Raw genomic sequence first — 15,392 nt, forward strand, 5'->3', positions numbered from 1 at the left:
AAGTCCAGCGGGAGATGCAGGTACTTGGACGGGAGGAAAGCGGGTGGGAGGCAAGACAGAACCGCTCGCGCTGAGCGTTCTCCGTCGGACGCGCTTCGGTCGATGACGTTGTTCCCCCGCTTCACGTGACATTTCATTATACAAGGCGTGATGGCATGCTGTTGCTACTCATCAATATTTGTAATAGATAATTTACATGGCCCGCCTAGCTCAATCGGATAGAGCGTGAGACTTTTACGCTTACGTAACATCTCAAGGCTGCGGGTTCGACCCCCGCGGTGGGCTTTCAGCATTTTTTTGTTCAGTGGTTCTTGCTAGAGATTCAGAGAGAACTCTATGGGCTCGAATTCATGGTTGTACAGGCGAGCGTGATGTACCACAACACGCGCCGCAGCGCATCTGATCACACATGATCGAAACCGGCCCGGCGCGTCTCTAGTGAGGCGCAAGTTCGCTCAGGATACAAGTTAGCGGCTTAGCCTACACTACGTGCCAACGCTCCGCTTTACCACACAACTCATACCATCAGCAATTTATCGCCGAGTCAATGGAGCTCTTCCTTGGACGATCTCGCTGGTACGTACCCGCTATTGCTGAGTGCCAGAGTTGCTGTACGAGTACACCATCCCCTCGTCCTTGGCTAATCGCAGTCCATAGAGTTTGGGCTATCCAACGAGACTCCTGGAATCTCGACCCTTCGAGGTTATCGCCATAATATTGTCCCTTCGGGAGCAGCACTGTCTCCGCCTCACACAGGGAAATGACCTGACTGGCCCTTTGATGACCAGATCATCTCGTGGCAATTGAATGTATGTGCACGGAGGCATTTGTCATGGGAACATGCTTCTAGGCCACCGAGCGGGTATTTATGCCCACGTCGAGCCCGGAAGTGGGACGCCACCGACGGCTTTGGACATCTGGAGAGTGCTAGCAGAGAATGGACGACCAAAAAGAAGGCATTCTGTACGCTTTGCTCGCCTCCGCTGTTGTTGCTTGCGTCGTGCGATGGTGGTCTGACCCGGTATGCTCTCCCATTATTAGTGTGGATTACATTGTCGTTGACTTCAATTCTCGGCAGCTCCGCAACATTCCCACTGTCGGTGGTCCTTCCATCCCCATATTGTCATACTGGGGTGCAACGAACTTCCTCCTCAATGCCAGGGCGGTGCTGAGTACAGGCTACAGGCAGGTACGGAAGAATTGACTTATCACCGTGGTCCATCTGTCACATCATCTCTGACTGACTGCACAGTACTACGGCGCCGCGTTCAAAGTGGCTCTGTTCGACCAATGGTTGGTTGTCGTCTCCGGGCCGAAAATGGTAGACGACCTACGGAAACGCCCCGACGACGAGGCATCCTTCACTGAGTCTGTAGAGGAGGTGAGCGAATTACTTTCAACTTTCACGCACCGAGTCTCACTAGCATTGGAAGGTCCTGCAAACTCGATTCACTTGGGATCGCGAGCTTGTGGACGATCCTTACCATCTCGACGTCATTAAGGATCAACTCGTGCGAACACCTGCCGCAGCCCTCCCGGACGTTTTCGACGAGTTAAACTCAGCCATACCGCAATATATCCCCGCGAAGGACGATGGTACGTTCCCTGAGCTCGCTTCCGTAGACCTCCGCTAATGCGTCGACAGAATGGACTCGGGTCAATATCATGCAGGCATCGCAGAAGATAGTGGCCCGTGCTAGCAATCGAGTATTCGTCGGACTTCCTCTATGTATACTACTACCCCTCCTGCTAGTACCGATCCCCGTTGACAAAGTTGTGCCACAGGTCACAATGACGACTACCTAGAACTGACCATCAAGTTTGCCATAGACATCTTCAAAGATGTCTACGTGCTCGGCCTGGCACCTGGACCTCTGAAATTGTAAGCATGTGACTATGCCGTGGAGACTAATTAGTTCATACCTTCACTAGCTATGTATCTCGATGCTTCAGTGCTGCAAGGAGGACCATTCGCCAATCTATGGCTCACCTTCAACCTCTGATCAATGAACGAAAGGCAAAGATGGAACTGTATGGCGACGACTATCCGGGGAAGCCCGTGCGTTCACCAACCAATCAATTGCGTTAACTCCGGACTCTGCGTCACTAACGAGCTTTTTGTCGTCATGTAGAGGGACATGCTAGAGGGAATTCTGGAGAAAGCGATACCGCGTCGCAGTCCCGATTATCAGATCACTGAACGACTAATGTCTGTCAACGTTGCAGCGATCCATACCTCGTCCAACGTACGTGATGGGTCTTCAGGGCCAACCCCTCCGGCTAGCTAACTGACGTGTCGTTCCCAAGGGAATCTCACACGCGCTTCTCCATCTCGCTGCGACTCCAGAATACATGCAGCCCCTGCGAGATGAGGTCGAGGCTGCTATTGCGACGGACGGTTGGACGAAGGCTGCCATGGACAAGATGTGGAAGATCGATAGCTTCCTCAAGGAGTCCCAACGCGTCAACGGCGTCAGTCTCAGTAAGTGCAAGTCCGGAGCCAGCGGCCGATCACCTCGCAAATTGACCATGTGCTTGGACAGCGGCCATGACACGCAAGGCGATGAAGGATATATTGCTACCGGACGGCACAGTTGTCCCGAAAGGCACGCTGATCACCGCTGCGTCGTATCCGACGCACCATGACGAGGGGATATACGAGAACGCGCTCGAGTTCGATCCTTTCCGCTATGCGCGCATGCGCTCAGCCGACGGCGAAGGGATGAAGCATCAGTACGTCCACACCTCCGTAGAGAATATTTCCTTCGGGCATGGTAAGCATGCATGGTGAGCTCCTCGGTGTAATCTGCTCTCAAGACGAGACGCGTTGACAAATCACGCAGCCCCGGGAGATTCTTCGCATCGAATGAGCTGAAGGCGATGCTGGCGTACATCATCGTCAACTACGACGTCAAACTTCCTACCAACGGTCCCCGGCCGCAGAACCTCTATTTCGCGAACAACGTCATTCCTCCTCCCATAGCGGATATCTTGTTTCGACGGAGACCAGGGCATGTCGGATGAGTTGTGAGTGAGCAGTGGTATTCGTTGAGTACTTCTTCAACTATGTGTCCTACTGAGATGAAGATATCGTAACTACGTTACCCGTTTACGATGTTCTAACAGCCGCAATCCGGTAAGGTCGATTGTCGGTCAGACGTCTCACCTCTTCACCTTGAATGCGCTTTCGATCTGCTCGGACACAATCGCGTCTATCAACAACTTCGGCGGCTGAGACTGTGACTCTTACGGCCATGTGGTACACAAGTACGTTCGTCATCATACTCAGCTTTAGGGTTGGATTGTTGACTTGGACAGCTTACTGTCAAAGTGAGGTACTGAGGTACAGAAGTCGCCTACGCACTCTGTCCGTCATGCGGCAACCATGTCTGATGTACTCGCGTCGGTTGCGCTTGCATGGAACGCCGCGGCCAGTATCTATATCTTGCGGTCACCGGAAATGCGGTGGCCGGACACTACCAACGAGGTCGATAGAGTTATCATGCTGCGCGCATCGCGAACCTGTGGGTATATATGTTGATCCCACTGACGGTTACTGTCGCGCTTAACCTTTCTACGCTAGGAACGGATAGTGCGAACCCTTGCAATGCCTCACGTCCGTACTTAGGTTGCCGGCCCCTTTATGCTCTGCAAGAAGCTTCTGTCATAGAAGGAGGTGAGATGCTTATGTGGATGTCATCTGATGGGTAAGATTTCCATCGTGGTGTATCGGTACGCTCCGTCATTTCTTATACAGTCATTACCGTCTCAGTTCACACCATACATCAGTGCCCTACTTCCAACTCCCCCGAGTGCGCCGTTCTTGCCATGGGGACTGGGGTAATCCCGCATGCTGAACCGAATAAGATTCAGTTGTGAACAGCCAAACCCTGGATGCCCGTCGCTGGATGCCAGAAGCACATGTAGGACTCGCAGCATATCAGCGTACAAGTGTAGACGCTCTCGGGGCGAAGTCTGCTTGCACGAGGACTGCAGATGAACACGATTCTGGCCGTCCAGGTGAGCAGTCAGTTCGATTGGGCGAGTGGAAGCGCAAACCCTGTCGGTTCAGCGTATAAGCTGCACGTCCGTCGGAGTCTCCTCGACATCCCCACTCGATCCCATCAAGCCATCCGTGTCTCTACATCTGTTCAACATGGCTTCACCAACCGACCAAGCCGCCATCATCAGTCTATTCTCGAATTTGTGAGTCCGGGTCTGCGTCTTCTACGTGTGCTGGTGTTGAGAGATGATCGAACATTCCTAGTCAGACCGACCACCTTACTGGGTACTCGGCTACAGGTGGGGGCATAATCCCCGCATTCACTGGTACTTCACTGACACTATCTTCCTGCTAGTCATCGTCTTCTATGACTTCCTGATCACACTTGACCGCGAAATCAAGCTCTTTTGGAGTCTCGAACCGACTCCCGCAACTGCCATATTCTTCGCGACCAGGTATATGCCCTTGTTGTACGGGATTTTGGGCGTCATCAAGTACGTTCGTCAGGTTCCCTTACCCCCCCGCGGCTGCTATGGTGTTGACTTTGGTTGAGCAGCGCCTCCAGCATACTCTCCTCTGGCAGCTGCGATGCGCTTGTCAAAGTGGCAAATTCACTGGTTTGGCTCCATGTGCTTCCCATCGCAGGTGAGTGTTGTCTGCACCGTCAGCTTACAGGGAATGAACCAACCATGCAAGCATTCTCGACAACGCGCGTATATGCGTTAACTAAGCACCGCGTCTTCACCTCAATTATCTTCACACTCTCCCTAGTACCCCTGGTTTTGAACTTTGTATGTCAATCGCCATGCACCCCAACCTGACACGGCGAGTGCTATCACAGCTGACGCGTCCCCGGTGGCAGGTCTCATATGCGTATGACTTTTCTGGCATACCTAGTCCAATCATCAAGGGATGTGTCTCGTCCTTACGCATGACACAGGAAGAAGTCATGATGTACGTCATTCTCTAAGCCCCAGGTAGCATGTCAAGGAGACAAGCTGACATTTGACGCAGATGTACGTGCCAAGATGGCATATTGGGTGCTTTGCGTATTCACTTCCCAGTAGTCACGATCGCATCCCGCGGGAGCTTGATCCTAGCTGATATCATGCTGGTTGTCGCTACCTGGCGTACAGTCGGTATGTCCTCAATGCAACGACACATTCCATGGGGCCGAGAGACATCCATATTGACGATAGTGCTCCATAACGGTGCGTACGTGGACTATACGCCCGTGAAGAAGTACTGACAGAGTCGAGCAGGGATAATATACTTCATGTAAGTCACCGCTTACTGCCTGCCTACATAACGACTGAATTTTCCCGTGCTAGGGTCCTCACCATCTTGAATATTTTGCACCTCAGCTTCACTTTGTCTTCGGTATGCGATTCTTGCCAGCTCAATTGCGACGTGGGCTGACTATTCGCCAGATCTACGAGAGCGGTCCTACCAGCAATATCACCTTGTTCACCGATCCGTACGTCCACACCTACCAGACACGCCTCTGAAACCCACGCTTACGTCCCATCCAGCATCACAACCATCCTGACCTACCGATTCCTGCTCGACCTGAAGGAAGCCAGTCAAAGAGACATGAAACTCGACCCAGAACATCCCCTCCATTACACTGCATCCGATGGAGTACCCAGTTTCGTCCGCGCCGTAGACCCCACGGAGGCAGTATCCGCAACCGATATAGCCATCGGAGGAGAAGGTGGAGAAGGAGGTGCGAAGTGGGAGTGCCGGTCGCCGAGGTCTCTGTCTTTTCAAGGAGATGTTTGAAGTAGTCACAAAGTCTGCACAAAGGTATCGACGCCGTTCATGATGTCGGTGGGATCTTGTCGTCGCTCGTAGACAACGTACAATCCGACCGTTGCGTACATGCCGCAATTCCTGGGCGAGCAGAGCATGAAGTCAGGGCCGATCGCGACGCGTCGACCCAGAGAAAGTTCACGCGTGACCGCGTCGCGCGAATTTGGCGCCAGTACCCTACCTCCCGTCCACCACCTGCACGCTGCCAGTATTATCTTCCTGCTTGCGTACTTCATTCCGGACCGCAAGTTATCGCAGCTATATATGTCTCTATGTACGCTGTACCCACAGACAAGAACGCTAAGGCGGTGCGAGCGACCGAAGCTCAGCGCGACATACTCCTGCTCTCCTTCAAGGCTTCTCCGTCCCCGTCCAAGGCCGAACTCGCGCTGCTCAGCTTCCAGACGAATTTGTAAGTTATCGAACCACGTTTGAACTCGCATATATAGAGACATATGCCCCTCATTATAATGGACGCAGAGAAATGGACTGGATCAATCGCTGGTTTATGCGACAGCGGAGGGCCGAGCGACGGCGGACAGCGCCTCCCAAATCTCCGAAGCCCGCTGGCGACTGTGTCGACCTTACTGTCAAGCGCGAGCTGGTTGATGCTCAAGTTACCTCTAACGGCTCTTCTGATCCTCCTCGGGCGGGTCGGCGCTTGCTGCTGGCGAAGGACGACGAAAATCTACCGGCGAAGGAAAAGGAAGAAGAGGAAGACTCATCGTCGACACATATACCCTCCTCGCCAACTCGGTACTCGGTTGCAAGCTCCTTGCCTCCCTCGTCATCTCCGCCTAGCTCTCCTCCTCCTGCGCATATAGTCAAGCCGTCATCGCCCGCTCCCTATCGCGACGCTGCTTCGAAACCAACGTCGCGTATCTTGCGGTGCGTGCCATACGAGGACCCTCGGGCTCGGCTCTCCAACACTCCGAAAGTGCAAGCTTCCGGAGCGAGTGCTCCTCCTCTTCCGACTGCTGCTCCAGAATGTGCATATGCTCCCCAATCATCTCGTCACCAAAGCCCCCAAGACTCTCCTGCTGCTAACCCGATGTCTGCTACGCTCTCTGCACGCTGGCCTGCTGCTCCTGTTTATGCTCACATCGCCCCGAAGCCTGCTGGCCCGCCTGCTCACAACCCGTATCTCCCTCGCGGTCCGACGTCGCCTGCTGTCCTGCCTGTCTCTAAGATATCGCCACCTTCCGGCTGGCAGCAGTACTTACAAGCAAGCACTCCTCATCAAGCCCCATTGGCGACTTCTCACGCGAAGGACACACCTCGGAAATTCGACTCTGTACGACTATGGTGGTCCTGTGCCTCCATGCGCGTAACGCTGACAGCTATCCTACAGGCCACTGTCGCTTCCGCGCCCATTATTACCCCTGTCTGGAAGACCTCCGCAACCACGAAGGTCCTGAAGGCGACTCTGGCTACCGAGCAAGAGATCTCACTGAAGACACAAGAGATGTTCCCACTCCTCGATGATCTGGAACAGGAGACCGACGTCGCCAAGATCGCGCTCCTGCTGGCGAAGCTCAGGCGGCTGGGACTGCAGTGGTAGAGGGGACGATAATTTGGCTTGCCGACGATGTTGATGTAGTGCTGTCTGTTGAGTCTCCGTGTAATGTGAACTCGTATGTCTTTGTAAGGTAGACGTCGCGATGGCAGAATTCGAAGCGAAGCCGTAGCAACAAATACATCATGGACTTCTGCGCCATTGCTCGGTGTTGTTCCGACGTCCTGCATTTGGTTCGCCGACGACCAAGTTTGGGGAGTGAATAGATAGTTCGCGGCCGGGAATGTCGTCGAAGCCTCGTCTTGAGACGCATCTTATTGGTGACGTCCTGTGATGTCGTCATGCCGTTTCGAGATAAGTCAAGTTCATGCGCGAGGTTTCTTCGAAGTCTGTCGCGCTGTGAAGTGGTGGAACTCCGGGCTCAAGTAGCCCAGGGCTGGGTGACGGCTTTGTCGTCGCTTTCTTCCACTCAGTCTCTTCGCCCTCGTCGACGTCCGACGATACTACACACGCGTTTCGTGCCCTCGGCCGACCTACCTATGCCCCGCATCGCGCGTCTTGTACTCGTAGATAGTGGCCCTCGCTGTGGATGACTTCAGCTGCCTCGAATCCATCTCGCGGACGTCGTACCCGGATTGGGCGGAGGAAGGCAGCGCGGAACCAATCGAGGCGTTGTGGCGGAGCCGCCTGACCGGATCTGCTGCTGCGACTTTTGCTGTCAATTATACAGTGTTTGGTGCGTCTTCCATGCTCCGGCATCTAAAACTTGCAAGAGAGCACTGGCGACGGTCTGTCTGCCAGCAAATGCGCGTCCAGTGCCGTCCAGCGGGATTACAGAGGACAAGAGAGGACGAAACGGGATGGTTGGAAAACGCGGAAGCATTTGTGGGCGATAACACGGTGGCGTGAGCGGTCGCACGACGCGTCGTGACGCGGTTGTGGCGGGCCTCGTGTTAGGCGACTTCGCTTCTCACGGCCATGTTCGACTGGCAGCTAAGCGAGCTCGAACCTTGATGAGCTCGCGTTCTTGTCCTCCATCCCCCTCGTCCCCGACCTCTCCTCCTGTTTCTTCTCTCTCCTCCTCTTCTCTGTACCACTAGTCCCTCGCTCGTTCGCCATGATCCCTCCGCCCCAGCCGCCCCAGGAGGCGACTGACATCTTCTCCATCTCTGACCAGGTCTTGGCAGACAGGCTCCAGTTTATCGAAGAAGTCTGTCTTCGTGATCTCTGCTGTGGGTTCCCTCTGAAACGCGGAGTACTGACTATATGACACCTAGATTGGCTTCGGAAACTGGGGAAGCGTTTGGCTATGCCAGCCCAAGGGCGAGGCGTCGACCAGCTCGCACCATGACAGCAAGATCGCAGTCAAGCTCGTACATAGGTCCAAGACGTCTACCACTGCTGCCCGAGTACGGTCACTGTACGTGTTTCTTTGCATCCTGCGGCAAGTTGGTACGCAAGTATACACTGACGATGCGCAGATGGAACGAAATGAAGGTTGTCCGCTCGCTGAAACACGAACCTCACCCCTCCATCATCCCATTCTACTCCTTCATCATCACCCCCTCATATGCCCTGATCACGATGTAATTATCCGTTCCTTGATGCCCGCGCAGGATAATCGTCTAACAGAACACTCCTCGTTGCAGGGCATACCATCCGCGCCTCATTACCGTCGAAGTCTCCGAGTCTCATGCGAAAGAATGGTTCCGGTCAATGCTCTCGGGCGTTGAGTTCCTGCACAAACGTGGCGTTGTGCACAACGACATCAAGTAGGTCTTTCTCCTTTTGAGCTGGCAATTTGCAACCTGCGCAGTACCGGGGATACCGCAACGCGGTGATCTCACGCTATACCCTTGCGGTGGACGGGAGAAGTAGTGCGCTAGAAGCCCGCTATCAGCGGCTTCCTGCGAGAGCCGAGTCGAACAGACTGATTCCGAACGGACCGGACTCAGAATGCAGAAGCCTGTCCGTTCCTTGCACGCATTAGCTAACTCGCTTGCCTCGCTCGTGTCCACAGACCCGCCAACATACTCCTCTCAAACGAGAATGTCCCCGTCCTCGTCGATTTTGGCTTCGCGGAGCGCTATGACCTCCAGTCTTCAGAAGCCTTCCATAGCAACCTCTCGTATGGTACGCCGGAGGTATGACTTGTTCGCCTCACCAGCATTTCTTGTAATTGATCATGCAATCTTCCCCTCGTTTCCCTCGTTTGACTGTATGCGCCTCCCCGCTCCCCGGTTACTAAACCCCTCAGTACTTATCGCCTGAACGCGCACGCGGTCTCCCCCACGACACCCGCAAGTCAGACGTCTGGTCGCTAGGCGTCACATTCTTCGAGATCCTCATCGGCCGGACACCATTCGAACATTCCGAAGGCGAACAGTTCTCTACCAAGGACGACCTCGAGCGGTACTGGCAACGCACCCTGCGAGGAAAGTGGGTGGGGCAGTGGAAGATGTCGAAGGGCGTGGAGAAGCTGCTACGAAGGATGATCCTCCCCAATGCTGACTTGCGCTGCACTGCGTCCGACGCGATGGCGGACCCGTACTGGACTCAGACCGAGGCTCCGGCACATGCTCACAGTGGGTTGTCCCTTGATTACTCGTGCGAGACAGGGCTGACAGGGTCGGCGACTGCAGAGAAATCCGCTAGTGTTTCGCATTCGCGCTCGTCCTCGCTCATCGACACGAAGGTACTCGATGTCATCTCGCCATGGTCTTCGCGTGTGCAGAAGGAGAAGGAGAAAGTCAAGTCGGATAGGGACAGGATCAAGACTGTCGCTGGCGGGAAGGAGAATGCAACGGCCTCGAGGAAGGACGCCCAGGCGGCGCCCACACGCTCCGGCCATGGACACTCGCGCTCGCAGTCCCAACCCAAGCTGCACTTCGCTGCTGATGGTACGTTTCTCTCCTTGTTGCACTCTACATGGATCTGATGCCTTTCCCCTTACAGCACCCACTCGCGGCGTGACGCAGGCGAAGAGGCAGCATGCGATGCCTTCAGTGTTCTCCGCACTGTCCCCCATCAAGCACTCTCCTCCAGCCCAGACGACAACCTTCAGTTCGGCAGCGAAGGAGAACGATGCTGGGAAGGCCGCACGTGCGACGCGCAAGCCTCTGGGCCCGCGGTCGCCCGCCTCCAGTTCGTCGCTCGCGTCCCCGCCAGGCACGCTCCGGGGCCACGCCTCGAAGGAGAACACCCATGGCCATGCGCGGGACCACAACTACGGCAAGGACAAGGAGAAGCGCAGGAGCCTTGTCTTGCGCGACGTCACCAGCACACGGCAGCAGGATGAGAACATCGCGCCGACGGCAAAGAGGGCAGAGAAGGCAAAGGAGAAGGTGGAGAAGGCGAGCTCGATCTCCACTGTGGACACGAGCAAGGACTCGGTGAGGAGCCGGATGAAGGAGTGGGAGAGAGAGCGCGAGCGTCTGCGCGAGATGTCGCGCATGGAGGAGCGCATGCGTGAGGTTGAGGAGGACCACGAGCAGGAGCAGGAACAGGAACAGGACAGCGAGGCAGAGTGGGCGAAGGAGAAGGAGCGTGAGCGGAGAGAGCGCGAGAGGATGGCGGAGGAGATCAGGGTGCGCGACCGCGAACGGCTTGAGCGGGAGCGCCAGCGCGAGGCTGAGCGCGAGAGGGAACGAGAACGAGAACGGGAGAGAGAGCGCGTGAGGCGAGAGGGTAGCGAGCGGGAATATGTCCTGCCCAAGATCAGTGTGGGCCCGTCATTGACCCCGCCGACCGCTGCGCTTGCAAGCCCTCTTAGCCCCCTCTTCGAAGGTGCGTTCTACTGTCATATCGTGCGCATATAGTGACTCATTTTTTGAGCAGAGCCCTCCGAGCCGCCTGCATCGCCGCAGGCCAACGAGTCTGGCATCAGCGTGCTCAAGCAGAGCTTGAGGATGTCTATCGGCAACGCCGTGCGCTTGTACAAGTCTTCGACTCAGCTCCTCGGAAGGTCTACCCCTGCGCTCACCCTTGGCTCCGGGGACGACGACTCACACAGCCTCAGTGAACGGCCCTCGTGGGAGGATGTGGCGCAACAAGAGGAGGAGAACAGGATGGACCGCATGACGATCTGGATCCAGAGTGTCGAGAGTACGTTTGCCGTCACTCCGTGCATGCGAAACATTGACTGACCTATCTTCATTTGTAGGAGTGGTAGACGAAGCTCGCCAGAATTTCGCTGCTTCGACTAGCTCGGCACCTGCTCCCCCCGCGCTGCCCATTGCCCCCATCTCCCGCCGCTCCTCGCACAGCCGCTCCGGGCGCACCAATCGCGTCCCGCGCAAGATCCTGCCCGCCAACCAGATCTTCCTCACCGACTACGAACCGGACTCGTACCGCCACTCGACGGCGTTCTCGATGGACAGGAGTGCAGCGTCGATGTCTCCGCTCCCCAGCCCGTCGATCCTGAACACGATGAACTTCGCGGAACACACGCTGCCGACGATCCCCTCGGAGCAGCCGAGCAGGTTTTCTGAAGACCAGTCAAGATTACGCTGCGAGTCGCCTGTGCAGATGCAGCGCGGATCGGCTGGGCCTAGCGCGATCCTCCCGGTCCCGGAGACACCCTCGAGGAAGCGCCGCGCGACGGTCGTGACGCGGTCGCCGGAGAATGGCAGGAAGGCTCTGAGCTTGGAGATCGATGTGTCCCCATCGAAGAGGAGGGAGAAGTCGAGGAGCCATGGGGACTTGCTCCGCCCGATCACTCCCATCACCAAGCTCGAATTCGAGCTGGAGCGTCGTACGTCCTTTGTCCACCTTTGGCTGCACCATCGGGGTTTACTGACATGTGTGTGTATACAGTGGCCCAGCCCACGCCCACTCCCAGACTGTCGGCTGTGGTCGACAAGAACCTGTTCATCGCGTCTTCGCCCGCTCACAGGGTTCAGATCCAGGAGACTATTCAGGAGACTCCCCAGAGGCAGAAGGACGACTTGACGGCATCGCCGCTCCATGTCGAGCCGTACCCCCAGCGCCCGGTTGTGAACAAGGAAGGCGTTCCGATCGACACCCCTGCGAAGAGGCATCTCGAGGGCGTGTACGACAGGTGAGTCTCAACTTCCCGTGCTGGCTGCCACCGAGCCTCGTCCGCTGACCACCTGTCTCCAGGTTCCTCATGTCCACGACTGGCGTCAGGAGGAACGGCAAGGGCTACCAGTCCGAGAACGTCCTCCGTCCCGTGGAGAACATCCGGCCGCACTCGTCCATGGCGAAGCGCAGCCAGAAATTCTTCACCACCCGGCCCAAGATGCCGCCACCGGTCTCGAGCGACGACCTCCGCCGGTCGTCGTCTGTGGACGAGTTTGGGGCGTTCATGAGCACGCCCGCTCCGATGCAGGAGCAAAACCATAACACGATTGCCATCGTCCGCAAGGCCTTCAAGGCCATCGTGACAGGCAAACCCAATGCCCGGACTACCAAGCCGGCATGGCACTGATTCGTTCTCGCTTGACACTGTTTCTCATTCGATTGACCCTTTTTTTCATTACTTGTTTTTGTGTGTACATCGCTAGCCCTGTGGTGTCTTCTGGACCATGCGGTTCGTCTGTTTCCTGTGCAATAGCTGGCTTTCGTTCCCGTGTCCATATATCTATCGCCTTCGCTTCATCATCTGTAACTTGCATAAACTCTGCATCTTCCCCGTCTCATCGAACTCCCATCGTCCCTCTCATCTTCAATTTCATCCATCTGTCCGCTCTACCCTCTCCTCTGTCGCATACTTCCACACTTCCCCACTTCACTATTCCCGAACTTCCCCGCCTCAGCACCGTAGTTGCATCTCTTGCATCATTTTTCGCATCTCTTTCCCCGTCTCGTCCCGTCGTCGCTATCTCTAAGTGCTCTCGCGTTATTCCAGTATCTATCGACGCTCCCCCTGCCCCTCGCACGACCCCCTTACGGACTATCATGACCGGCACTTGCTTATCGTCCTCCCTCACGCTTTGATCATGCTTATGCTCATGTAGTTCACGTTGCCCCTCAATACGAACTCTTTTTACGGTCTGCGACCATCAATCAATTAGAGGAGCAGCTCGGTAGCTACCCGAAGTCCGACAATATGTACGTGTACATGGTGAGACAAAGCTGGCGATTGCAAGATATAAAAATACAATGACTGGTTAAATGGTATGTATGGACGAGAACTATATGGAACAGGTACAGGAAGTCCGTCTACGAGGGCGGAGGCGTCGACGCTGCAGCAGCCCCACTAGGTCCACCAGGTCCGGGGCGTCGCAAACGCACGGGCCCTGCATGTGGATGCGCGCCAGCGGCAGCGGCCTCGCCTTGCTTTTGACGTTTTGTCGCCGTGTCGTCAGCAACAGCGTCGCCCTCACGGGTACGCTTGACAGACGCCGGACCACCGTTCGCTGCAGCGGCCTCGGCAGCAGCAGCAGTAACAGCACCACGACCCGCAGCCCCAGGAGCAGCGCCACGTATTGATATTCCTCTTGTAGGGGGGACACCGCGACCGCGCCCAACACCTCGAAGAACAGTGTTCGGTTTTGGCGGGAGGTGCGCTGCGGGGCCGGGCTTGCCCGCACCAGCGGCGTGAGGGGCGGAGGTTGATGGGGATGCAGCAGGCGCTGCTGGGGCAGGGGTGGCGGCAGGAGCGGAAGTCGAGGCGGTGATTCCACCGGCACCTTCTAGTGCCAAGATGCGAGTCTCGAGCTCCTTCACCTTTGACTGCGCCTTGACAAGCTGCTGGTCCTTCAGCTTCGCACGCGCCGCGGCCTCCTTCCTTCCACGCTCGACGGCGTCGTCGATAGCCTTGGCATGCTCCTCCTTCAGTTGCTCCTTATACGTAGCGAGCGCAGCGTCGATGGCGGCCTGGGTGTCTGGAGGAGGAGCGGCGGCAGATGCCTTGGCGGCCTCCAACGCTGCCTTCAGTTCCTCTTCGTGCTTCTTCACCAGACGTTCTTCCAATGCGCGCAATTCTTCCGCATGCTTAGCGGTCTCTTCGGAGGAACCTGCCGAGGCGACGGTTTGCATTTCATCGCGGAGCTTCTTCAGCTCTTCAGCAGCTCGCGAACTCTCGGCCATGCGCGCTTTGGAGATCTCCTGTATGCGAGTCTGGAACTTGTCCTGAACGATACATGAGTAACAGCGAAAGAGATTAGATAGCGAACAACTTACACTAGCCAGGCGGGCACTCTGGGCGTCCTCCCGTGCCTTCGTGACCTCTGCACTCAAATCCTGATCGAACCATGAGCACTATGCTGCGAAATATGTTGATCATGAACGTACTTGAGCACGAGCAGCGGCTTCATCGCGGGCCTTGATGAGCTCAGCGCGTTCGACCTGCCATTGGCCCTGATCTGCGGAACCCTCAGTGGGCGCCTCTCCAGTGGCCGTCCACTTTGCCTTCTCCTCGAGGAGCGTGTCGCGCTCTGCACGGAGCTTGTCCTGAGGGTGCTTTAACATCGTCGACCTTCGAAAGAAATAGGTTCCACGTACCAGAGTCGCAGCCTGTTCGCTGACTTGGGCGGAGCTGACGAGATGAGCAGCCTGCTCCTTCGCCAACGCCTGCTCGAGGCTGGCCTTTTCAGTGCGCAATGCTTCCAACTCGTGAGCCAAGCCGGGGTCGACAGCGGCACCACTGGCGGCGGCCTCCTGGGAGCGAGTCTTAACCTCCTCAAGCTCCTTCGTAAGCGACTCCATCTGGGTTTGAAGCTCAGCATTGGCGTCTTTGAGTCGCTGAATCTCCCCGGCGTCTCGGTCGAAGCGAGTCTTCGCCCTGGCATTGTTCTCTTTGCCGACCTGCCTCATCTTGTTGTTGGCCTCCTCCAACTTGTGGTTGTGCTCTTCGAGTTGCGCAAGCTATTATCAGGAAGAGGTCAACACAAGCAAACTCCCGGACGCGTCTAGTCCACATACTCTGGCCAGCTGCGCGGCAGTCTCTTGACTCTGCTTCTCCGCAGCCTCCTTGAACTCAGCGTTCTGAGCCTGAAGCTGAGCGATCTCGTCCTTCAGTTGTTGCATCTCTGCCGGGTCGATGCGATCATACTGGACGAGTGTCAGATATCATCAATGCATCTGCAAGCCAATCGA

The 15,392-nt window shown here is 56.2% G+C and overlaps 6 protein-coding genes and 1 non-coding gene across 7 annotated transcripts; 6 read left to right on the plus strand and 1 right to left on the minus strand.

The window, feature by feature from the left end:
- The first annotated feature begins 199 nt into the window (after positions 1-199).
- On the plus strand, positions 200-285 carry L226DRAFT_t64. The gene has a single exon. It is a non-coding gene; the product is annotated as a tRNA-Lys (tRNA).
- Positions 286-937: 652 nt separating this feature from the next.
- On the plus strand, positions 938-3,024 carry L226DRAFT_458619 (cytochrome P450; the record flags this gene model as incomplete). Its single annotated transcript, XM_067675455.1, has 11 exons — positions 938-1,021; positions 1,079-1,189; positions 1,253-1,381; positions 1,434-1,596; positions 1,646-1,729; positions 1,786-1,882; positions 1,933-2,059; positions 2,133-2,246; positions 2,308-2,482; positions 2,544-2,787; positions 2,844-3,024. 11 exons carry the CDS (start codon positions 938-940, stop codon positions 3,022-3,024), a joined length of 1,509 nt encoding a protein of 502 aa, XP_067538151.1.
- A 427-nt stretch (positions 3,025-3,451) lies between these two features.
- Positions 3,452-5,193, plus strand: L226DRAFT_326313 (uncharacterized protein). The gene is made up of 11 exons (XM_067673940.1): positions 3,452-3,524; positions 3,584-3,732; positions 3,790-3,812; positions 3,868-4,020; positions 4,073-4,206; positions 4,268-4,288; positions 4,406-4,497; positions 4,560-4,648; positions 4,700-4,794; positions 4,866-4,957; positions 5,071-5,193. Exons 2-11 carry the CDS (start codon positions 3,704-3,706, stop codon positions 5,105-5,107), a joined length of 765 nt encoding a protein of 254 aa, XP_067538152.1. The 5' UTR covers positions 3,452-3,524; positions 3,584-3,703; the 3' UTR covers positions 5,108-5,193.
- L226DRAFT_326314 (uncharacterized protein) lies at positions 5,194-5,891 on the plus strand. The gene is made up of 4 exons (XM_067673941.1): positions 5,194-5,281; positions 5,335-5,383; positions 5,434-5,480; positions 5,536-5,891. Coding segments are annotated over exons 1-4 (348 nt in total). The 5' UTR covers positions 5,194-5,279; the 3' UTR covers positions 5,786-5,891.
- A 2,557-nt stretch (positions 5,892-8,448) lies between these two features.
- On the plus strand, positions 8,449-12,780 carry L226DRAFT_458186 (uncharacterized protein; the record flags this gene model as incomplete). Its single annotated transcript, XM_067675430.1, has 12 exons — positions 8,449-8,541; positions 8,609-8,751; positions 8,813-8,917; positions 8,981-9,103; positions 9,352-9,475; positions 9,589-9,916; positions 9,974-10,231; positions 10,287-11,117; positions 11,166-11,435; positions 11,494-12,084; positions 12,147-12,390; positions 12,453-12,780. The coding sequence occupies 12 exons, from the start codon at positions 8,449-8,451 to the stop codon at positions 12,778-12,780; spliced, it is 3,438 nt and encodes a 1,145-aa protein (XP_067538154.1).
- Positions 12,444-13,401, plus strand: L226DRAFT_326404 (uncharacterized protein). The gene has a single exon (XM_067673942.1). It carries the CDS (start codon positions 12,771-12,773, stop codon positions 13,287-13,289), a length of 519 nt encoding a protein of 172 aa, XP_067538155.1. The 5' UTR covers positions 12,444-12,770; the 3' UTR covers positions 13,290-13,401.
- Positions 13,402-15,210, minus strand: L226DRAFT_326433 (uncharacterized protein). The gene is made up of 4 exons (XM_067673943.1): positions 14,799-15,210; positions 14,589-14,741; positions 14,478-14,537; positions 13,402-14,426 (listed from the first exon to the last, which is right to left on the minus strand). Exons 1-4 carry the CDS (start codon positions 15,108-15,110, stop codon positions 13,515-13,517), a joined length of 1,437 nt encoding a protein of 478 aa, XP_067538156.1. The 5' UTR covers positions 15,111-15,210; the 3' UTR covers positions 13,402-13,514.
- Between the last annotated feature and the right edge of the window lie 182 nt (positions 15,211-15,392).

The sequence above is a fragment of the Lentinus tigrinus genome, assembly GCF_003813185.1.
Source record: "Lentinus tigrinus ALCF2SS1-7 unplaced genomic scaffold L226scaffold_6, whole genome shotgun sequence".
Lineage (NCBI taxonomy): Eukaryota > Fungi > Basidiomycota > Agaricomycetes > Polyporales > Polyporaceae > Lentinus > Lentinus tigrinus.

What these genes read in the sequence shown, in the direction of transcription:
- L226DRAFT_326433 (XM_067673943.1), bottom strand. Translation starts at nt 15,110, where the DNA reads ATGAGGCAGGTCGGCAAAGAGAACAATGCCAGGGCGAAGACTCGCTTC. An exon ending in AAGCCGCTGCTCGTGCTCAA is followed by an intron (nt 14,538 to 14,588) that starts GTACGTTCATGA and finishes TGGTTCGATCAG; the next exon opens with GATTTGAGTGCAGAGGTCAC. An exon ending in AGAGTGCCCGCCTGGCTAGT is followed by an intron (nt 14,427 to 14,477) that starts GTAAGTTGTTCG and finishes TGTATCGTTCAG; the next exon opens with GACAAGTTCCAGACTCGCAT.
- L226DRAFT_326313 (XM_067673940.1), top strand. Translation starts at nt 3,704, where the DNA reads ATGGGTAAGATTTCCATCGTGGTGTATCG. An exon ending in ACACGATTCTGGCCGTCCAG is followed by an intron (nt 4,021 to 4,072) that starts GTGAGCAGTCAG and finishes CTGTCGGTTCAG; the next exon opens with CGTATAAGCTGCACGTCCGT. An exon ending in ACACAGGAAGAAGTCATGAT is followed by an intron (nt 4,958 to 5,070) that starts GTACGTCATTCT and finishes ACTTCCCAGTAG; the next exon opens with TCACGATCGCATCCCGCGGG.
- L226DRAFT_326404 (XM_067673942.1), top strand. Translation starts at nt 12,771, where the DNA reads ATGGCACTGATTCGTTCTCGCTTGACACTGTTTCTCATTCGATTGACC.
- L226DRAFT_326314 (XM_067673941.1), top strand. An exon ending in TCAGCTTCACTTTGTCTTCG is followed by an intron (nt 5,384 to 5,433) that starts GTATGCGATTCT and finishes ACTATTCGCCAG; the next exon opens with ATCTACGAGAGCGGTCCTAC. An exon ending in ATCACCTTGTTCACCGATCC is followed by an intron (nt 5,481 to 5,535) that starts GTACGTCCACAC and finishes CGTCCCATCCAG; the next exon opens with CATCACAACCATCCTGACCT.